General features: G+C 39.2%; 1 protein-coding gene across 1 annotated transcript; it reads left to right on the forward strand.

The window, feature by feature from the left end:
* Nucleotides 1-22: 22 nt before the first annotated feature.
* Nucleotides 23-7,846, forward strand: atp5pb (ATP synthase peripheral stalk-membrane subunit b). The gene is made up of 7 exons (XM_012870648.3): nucleotides 23-164; nucleotides 657-693; nucleotides 1,971-2,116; nucleotides 2,337-2,500; nucleotides 3,634-3,759; nucleotides 5,173-5,352; nucleotides 7,603-7,846. Exons 1-7 carry the CDS (start codon nucleotides 137-139, stop codon nucleotides 7,678-7,680), a joined length of 759 nt encoding a protein of 252 aa, XP_012726102.2. The 5' UTR covers nucleotides 23-136; the 3' UTR covers nucleotides 7,681-7,846.
* The last annotated feature ends 106 nt before the right edge of the window (nucleotides 7,847-7,952 follow it).

A 7,952-nucleotide genomic window follows, 5' to 3' on the forward strand; every position in this document is an offset into this window, starting at 1 on the left:
AAATGAAGAGCTGCTCTGCAAGTCTCGCGTTGTTTCGCGAGACTCTCCGTCATCCTTGTGGCTCTGCAGAAGGGCACGGAGAGGCCGAAACAAGGGGTCCCCGGCGAAGTAATAATCGGCACTTCACTCCTCAACCATGCTATCCAGACTCGTTCTTCTCTCAGGTCTGTGCTGAACAACTTTTGTCACATCACGGCAGTAAATGGCTGTCGTGTTTGTAGGAAACTTTCCGCTTTGAGAAATTACATTTTAAAATGTCTGGATGTGAAGGGTAAACTGCAGGCCGCGCTCTCAGTGAGACATGCTAATGCTAACTGGCTAATGTTGAAGCTAATAACATTTGTGGGTTTGTAATTATTACTAATAACTTTGTGAATTCTTGCTTTTCTGAATAGGTCTAAATCGCAGTTTAACACGGCAGAAGTGTCATTTGTTTCTACTTTCATTTCTTTATAATCTGAAGCTACATTAGCTAGCGGCTAACTCTGCACGCCTGCTAATGTCATTTTATTGACACTTCCAAGTTTGCCATTTAAAGGGTATTAAACTTTAAAACTGTTCTACCTTTTTTAATTATGACGCTGCTAATATGGTGTAAAGTTGATATTAGTTTTAACCTTGTATTAATTAAGTCACCTTTTCCCTTCTCTTTGCAGCCAGCTCTCTGAAAGGCAGTGGCCCCATTGGAGCTGGGTTTGTATCTTTTAATATTCTTTTTTTTTTTCCCGTGTCATCTAAGCAAATATTCAAGAGGAACAACCGTAAAATGTTTGTTTAAACTTAAAAGTTTAGGATAGCTTAGCGTTCTTGCTTTTCATACATATGAAAAAGGCATAGTATTTATAAGCAAATGATTTGCATGTCATGAAAAATAAAAATACTGCAGCAATTACGATCAAACAGAAAGGTGCCATTCTAGCAGTGCGTTTCTTTAAGTAATCTAAAGAGGTTTCAGTCCATTCTTTATGGAGCATTAACCAAACACTGAACTGATTTGATGGTGTCTATATCAAGCTAGTCCCACAGCAGCTTGACAGCAGAGCAGCTTCAGCTCTACAAGCCTGCTTTCTGTTCCCATACAGTCAGAACTCTGGCTTTAAGCATTGCTGACACGTTTCAAGGTGCTTTTTGGGTCGTTATCCTGTTGCACTGTTGAGTTGTAGCCAGTCAGCTGGTGTTTACAGGGGATGACATGGTGCTGCAAGAACTTATCACAGCCTTCTTCCTGCCCTGCCCCACACCATTATGATTCCTCCACCATACTTGACTGATGCGATTAAACTCTTTTCTTGCGTCTTTTCATTTTTTCTTTCTGCATCTTAAAAAATGTTCTCCTGTTTGATCTGAATCTTGAAACTCTTCCAACAACCTGTTCCAGTCTTCCAGTATCCAGGTTATGCACTCTTTTCTCACATCATGAAGTCACCTCTCAGCTGTCAGTGCTGAAATTGGTGTGTGTTGGTCATTTTTGCTACATTTTGGAGTTTGTCCTATCGCCAAGTTATGCATCAGCACCTTTCACTGTCCTTCCAGTCCTTTTTTTTTTTTTTTTAGCAATTTCAGAGAAGTCCCTTTTAAAAATATCTTCCTTTTTTGGTAGAATAGACAACTCTCCAAAGGTTTTTCCTTGTTTTCTTTTTTCATCTTGAGCCTTGAGTGAACAGAAATTTCAAACCAAAAATCAGAGACCCTCTCACTCGACATCATACCTGTGATACAAGTAAAAGTGACTCGATTCAATTTCTTGAATGTATTTTTTTAAGCACCCTAACCTATTACTGCAACAGCAGTTGAATTAAACAAGGAATGGTTAAAATAATTAGTCAGCGGGGAAACACCCAGAAGAAGCATGTCTCACCTTTCTGTGATGGAAATGGGGGGAAACACATTTAAATGAGACAACTGTATTATACGTTATTTATCAAAATATTTAGCCCATAATGTGTTACTAATCTTGCGGTCTCGTTCAGTGTGGTCCAGGCGACTCGCTGTCTGCGAACATCCTCCCAGAGTCTTGCCCCTGTGCCCCCTTTGCCAGAGGAGGGAGGTAAAGTCCGCCATGGCATCTTCCCCGAGGAGTTTTTCCAGCTCTTGTATCCCAAAACCGGAGTCACAGGTGGGTGTTTGGTTAACGCATTCAAGGCTTTTCTAAAATGAGTTAATCTCCTTTTCTGGTAAAACATTGTAGTCTAGGAAAAAAGAAACATCTTTAGCTCAGAGCAAGAGAAGGGGGGGCGGAGGAAGGAGAAACTTGATGGTGAATTTTGCTGTAGTTATAAGAGTAATTTGCTGTTACTGGTTCAGCTTAATACCAAATGTTTTCTTTTGTTCACCAGGACCATATATGCTAGGCACTGGGCTTCTCTGCTACCTGCTTTCCAAGGAAATCTACATCGTCAACCACGAGACCATTTATGCTCTCACCATTGGCGGAATCATCGTTTATTGTGTGAAGAAATTCGGTCCAGGCTTTGCTGAGTTTGCCGACAAAATATATGAGGTGCTTATATGTTTGCTTATGATGTTGATGCAGAGGGTTGTCAGGTCGTATAACTGGGACGCCCCGGCTCTGGAGATGTCTGACTGAACAGGGCTAAATTAAACCTTACGTTAGTTTAGCATCTAATGGGTTTATTGCACCTGATATTATCATTGCAATATTTAACAATATTACTTTTACATTATTGTTTTATTACTTGTAGCAATTTAAAGAATACACCATGGCAACTTTGCTTTTTAATTAGGCGTCCAGATCTAAATTTTGAACAGACAGTGCTGTGCAAAAGGTTGAGACTGGTAGGAAAAAAGGCTGAAAACAAAGACTGGCTTGAATACTGTTGATTTATTTTCATCAATTATCAATCAATTAATTATCAATCAATTATCAATCATTCAGCCGACATGTAGCAATGAGTCTTAGCATCTGTTTGGTTGATCACACGTCTGACTACACTCCTAAAGAAGCCCTGACCTTTTCCAAGTGTAGCTATAAAAATCCATGCTGGTTTGAAAGCAAAGGGTACAAACACTGCATATTGATGTGATAAAGATTTTTTTTTCATTTGTTCACTTTGCATTTTGTAAAGTGCTAAAAAAAATAACTATGTGTTTTGAGAGCATTCATAGTTTCCTTTTTATTTTTTTCATACCGGCCTAAAACTTTTGCACAGTATTCTATCAAGAGAGTGGCAAGGCTAATTTTTTTGTACAGCACATTTCAGTACAAAGACAATGCAAAGTGCTTTACATGATTAAAATATAGGAAAATAAGACAGAATAAAAGTAAGTTGAAATAAAATGTAGAAACAAAATAAAACAGTAGGGCTATAAAGTTGAACTAATGGTGTTTCAGTAAAACAGTTTAACTGTTTTACTGAAACATCATTAGTTCAATGATCAATCAAGCACACTAAAGTATTTTCTGTATAAATGTTTGCATAGACATCAAACGTACTAATTGGTAGCAGGTTGTGTTTCAGTAACAAGTGTAGAGATGTTAAGCCTGGTGGTCTGCTGGTCATTTTTCACCCTATTGGTTCTAAATCTAGGTTTTTCCTTTTCTGTCAGGCCTTTAGTACACAGGATCGCTGTTCTCTCCTTCTTTCCAAACATTTCTCTAATGTTTCTCCTCAGGAACAACTGGCCAAGGCCGAGGCGGCGAAGGAAAGCTCCATTTCCATCCTGGCTAAGTCCATCGAGGCTGAGAAGAAGGAACAGTGGAGAGTTGAGGGACGAGGGCTGCTGTTCGACGCCAAGAGGGTGAGCACCACTGGGTCTTCACGACAGCTTTTACACATTTCACACATTTACAGCAGTTTGAGGTCTTATTTAGGATTTCTGGAGACCTACAAGAATTAAAATAAGATTTTACTGACCTCTTGTGGTAACAAATAAAAACTGCACTGCTACTGGTTTGAGGAGCTGGGAATTAAGAGACCAGACTCTTAAAACATTCAAATGAAAGAAATGATCCATACCCTCCATCTAGATAGAAACCTTTCTGTATAATTATGCAGGGATGAGTTTGGCTCTTTAACAGTGTAACGCTGTGTAACCCTTTGGCACGGTACGGTCGGTGCAGAAGTGGGACACTTATTTACTCTTTGTTGGCCCGATAAAGGATGATAGATCAGACCTGGACAAGTTTGAAAGGCTGTACAAAGAGACCATCTTTATTTGAAAAATGTCGACAAGATTTATTATAGTGACCCTCAGTAGAGCAAAGACCAACAAATGCATGAAAAATGTATGAAACTGGGACCAAATAAGGGTAAAGAAAATAATCAAATGGACAGTGTTGAGTGTTTTGTCTCATCTGAGTGTAGAGATGGTTGTCCTCCTTCCAGGCGAGCAGTAAAACGGCCGCCATCATCACACCCTCCACATCCTGCTCCTCAGTCTGTTCATCCTAGCTCTGGTTCGCTGTTTTCACAATCCACTCAATAATTTAAGAAAATCAACTAGGGGGTTTCTTCGACCAAATACAAGACCCCCAAAAACAAACATAATGTTCATCAATACAACTCTTAAGTAGGAATCCTTCAAAAACAAAAAAAACACTTGACAAAAAGGGTTGTTTTATACTTTTTATGAGCAAAAACCAACTGATTATAATGCCTATATGTGTGCATCTCTTGCAATGGTGCATGGGAAGTTTATTTATTTATTTATTTTTTAAAACAGGAAACCAGCTGTCATTGTGGGGTGAATGCGCCCCCTGCAGGTGGAAATATAGAACTACACTAGAAGTGCATTGGATGTACCACACTATACACTGTTGAGCAATAAAACAACTGAGTTTTATTAGCTTCAAAAGTAATACCTTTGGTTGATGTCTGAGACTAGAATGTGCACAGATCTAAGCATCTTTATATTAAAAATAAATCAAGACTGATGCATTAAAAATGACGTCAAATCTCTTCATCCTTTGCTGTGACAATGGCTCTGGTTCATCTGCTGGTAGCCTGGGGCAGAAATCCTCATGTGATTTACACAGCTCTATTGGATTTAGTTTTTCTTACATTTTTTTATTCAAGACCTCACATTTTTATATAATCTGGTCCGGGAAGACTGTTCTTTTAGCTCCAGATGAATGTTTGGGGGGGGGGGGGGATGACTAGAAATCTCTTTTTCTGGGGAAATCTGACCCCACACGCCGGCTTTTCTTCCCAGAACAACGTGGCCATGTTGTTGGAGACCAACATGAGGGAGAGGCTCCACATGGTGACCAACGAGGTGAAGAGGCGCTTGGACTATCAGATCGCCCTTCAGAACCTGCACCGCCGCATGCAGCAGGAACACATGATCAACTGGGTGGAGAAGAGCGTCGTCAGCAGCATCACTCCTCAGCAGGTCAGCCCCTCTCTTTGTGTGAAAACCTAAAGGCTCGGTGACAACTTGGAGCTTTGCCGTTGTGAACAGAGGCCCCGTGGAATCACTTTGTGCAATAAAGATAAACGCCTCTTTATGGCTGAGTTGTTCTAGTGTTATTTATTTACTGTATTGGCTGGGATACAAGATAAGCCTGCTTGAAATATAATCTAATGTGTCCCCTTTTAGTTTTCCTTTTGATGAAACAATATTTTAGATATTTGTTCTGAAATGTTTCCAATCCTTCTTGTGGCTTTTATTTGTGGTTATTGTGTGTAACCAACTAGACATTTGACATTGTGTCCTTATTTATGAGGCTGGAAGTAATCAAAAACTTTAAGAATACTGGGAACAGTGAAACAGAGGGGGGGTAAACAATGATTTACTGATTAAGTAAAGAACTGTTAGTGTGAGGAGATCGCAAAAGGAGAAAAGTCATCAGCAGCGACAGGACTTCTGCACATGGAGGTGAGAGAAATTATTCAGTGAGAAACATTCTAAATAGCTGCCATCTTGTCAGGATTATCTCAGAAAGTTCAGACTTTATGTGATTGAGTACATCCCATACAGTCTTTAATAACATGCAAGATCAAAATCTAAATTTATGACAAGAAAAGCACTTTTGCATAGATTTCTATTTAGACGATGTATTCTGTCTGATTTTTTTTATCTCCCCCCCCCCCAATCAAAAACGTAAATTTTTGTGACTCATGGATAATTTTGATTTCTTAGGCCACTGACAAGGAAGTCAAACCAATATGTTTGTGTAGCACTGAATAAACATGACCACAGTTTGCCCAAAGTGCTTCACATAAATACAGAAATATGAGATCTAAGGACAAAACCCATTGAAAATAAAAACGGGAAAAAAAGAAATCCTTTCCCATCTTGAAAGTAGAACACAAAAAGTGAAGCTGCAGATAAATGTGCTGTTGGTGAAAAATAAACATGTTTTTTTTTAAACATTGTGGTACTGTATATTAGTAAGTCTTGTATTGCTCTAAGTTTTTAAACACGGTATGTGCTACCAGGTCTCTCTAGTAAATGAGAACTCGTCCCAAAGGGAGCAGAGATGGACAATTATTCCTCTCCAAGTGTTACATAAGCAGCTGTAGAGACTGCTAGCTGAATAAAATCACTAAGTATATATTTAAGGGAGGATGGGCCTCCATGTTCTTATAATCAGCAGCGCTCCAACTGCAGGTTACTGAAGAATGAGCCACCAGAATTGACAAAGACTCCTGAGATAGGTGTTACGTTTTAAGAAAAACTGAGCAAAGGTCTGGTTGCCTCCAGTTAAAGCCTGTTTGGTGTTGCGATGACGCGGATAACTGAAGATTTGCTCAGGCAAACTGATAAAGAGTTTATTTTTCTTCTGGCAGCAGTAGACATTGCCACTGACCATCACAATGACAGTTGCTGGTGAAGCTTCTCAGTCATCCAGGTCATGGTCATTCCAAGAAAAAGTAAAAAACAAAGCAACTGGACTTTTTATCCGTAGTAGAAGACGTTTCGCTTCCTCTCCAGGAAGCTTTCTTAACCCTTTATGCATGTTTTGTTAGCGAGAAGGCTTCCTGGAGAGGAAGCGAAACGTCTTCTACTACGGATAAAAAGTCCAGTTGCTTTGTTTTTTACTTTTTCTTGGAATGACAATGACAGTTAAAACTTTATCTGCTTCAAATACTGAATTTCAAAAACTGCTGTTAAAATGGATTTAAGTTTCAAAGACTCCTTTAAATGTTTGAGATAAATAGTTTGGTCTGCGCTGGGGTTATTATGGGTTGCAAATTAAATTTGGACGCTCCCATATAAAAGCTAGCCTTTTCAAAATAAAAGCAGCATATTAAGAGTGAGTTTTGACATGATTTATTAACCCTTTATTCATGTTTTGTTAGCAATATTCTTAAAGGGCAGATGGTGAGATACAAATGGTCAGTAGGCAGCAAAATGCCACGGTTTGCTCTAGACTGTATTAGATCAGGGTTTTAAACTGGACCTGCTTTAGAATTGGCTCTGGTTTAGATCAAAAACAAAACACTAAATTTCCCTTATTATTGTTCAGAAACTGTTTTTAATATAGTCAGTATAGGAGCCTCCAGTCCAGGCTATCTATATATTTCATATGGAACCAGGTCCTCTCTGTCAGCTGGCTGATAAGTCTGCAAATCCATCTTCTTATATGTTCCTTATCCTCACAAGTTCTCATTTTTTATTTTCCCCTGCCTTCCTCAGGAGAAGGAGAGCATCGCCAAGTGCATTGCAGACCTGAAGGCGCTGGCCAAGACCAGCCAGGCCCAAGCTGCAGTGTGAACCTCCGTCACCCTGAAGACTTCTCAGACCCTCAGCTCATAGTTTCAAGACGAGACGTCGCGTTTCTTTACAGGATCTAAAGTTGTCTCTGTCAACATTATGGGTGTGTACAGTATTTACACGTCAACAAATGGTAAAATAAATGGTTCTCTTATTCAATCAAAAACTCTGAGCTTGTGGTTATTTTTGAATACTTGATTAAACTTTGCCCTGTTTGCTATATTAGCTATTCAGATATAATAAAACATTCCTGACGTAAATTATTGCATAAA

This window comes from Fundulus heteroclitus, chromosome 1, assembly GCF_011125445.2.
Source record: "Fundulus heteroclitus isolate FHET01 chromosome 1, MU-UCD_Fhet_4.1, whole genome shotgun sequence".
Lineage (NCBI taxonomy): Eukaryota > Metazoa > Chordata > Actinopteri > Cyprinodontiformes > Fundulidae > Fundulus > Fundulus heteroclitus.

What these genes read in the sequence shown, in the direction of transcription:
- atp5pb (XM_012870648.3), top strand. Translation starts at nt 137, where the DNA reads ATGCTATCCAGACTCGTTCTTCTCTCAG. An exon ending in TTGCCGACAAAATATATGAG is followed by an intron (nt 2,501 to 3,633) that starts GTGCTTATATGT and finishes GTTTCTCCTCAG; the next exon opens with GAACAACTGGCCAAGGCCGA. An exon ending in TGCTGTTCGACGCCAAGAGG is followed by an intron (nt 3,760 to 5,172) that starts GTGAGCACCACT and finishes TTTTCTTCCCAG; the next exon opens with AACAACGTGGCCATGTTGTT.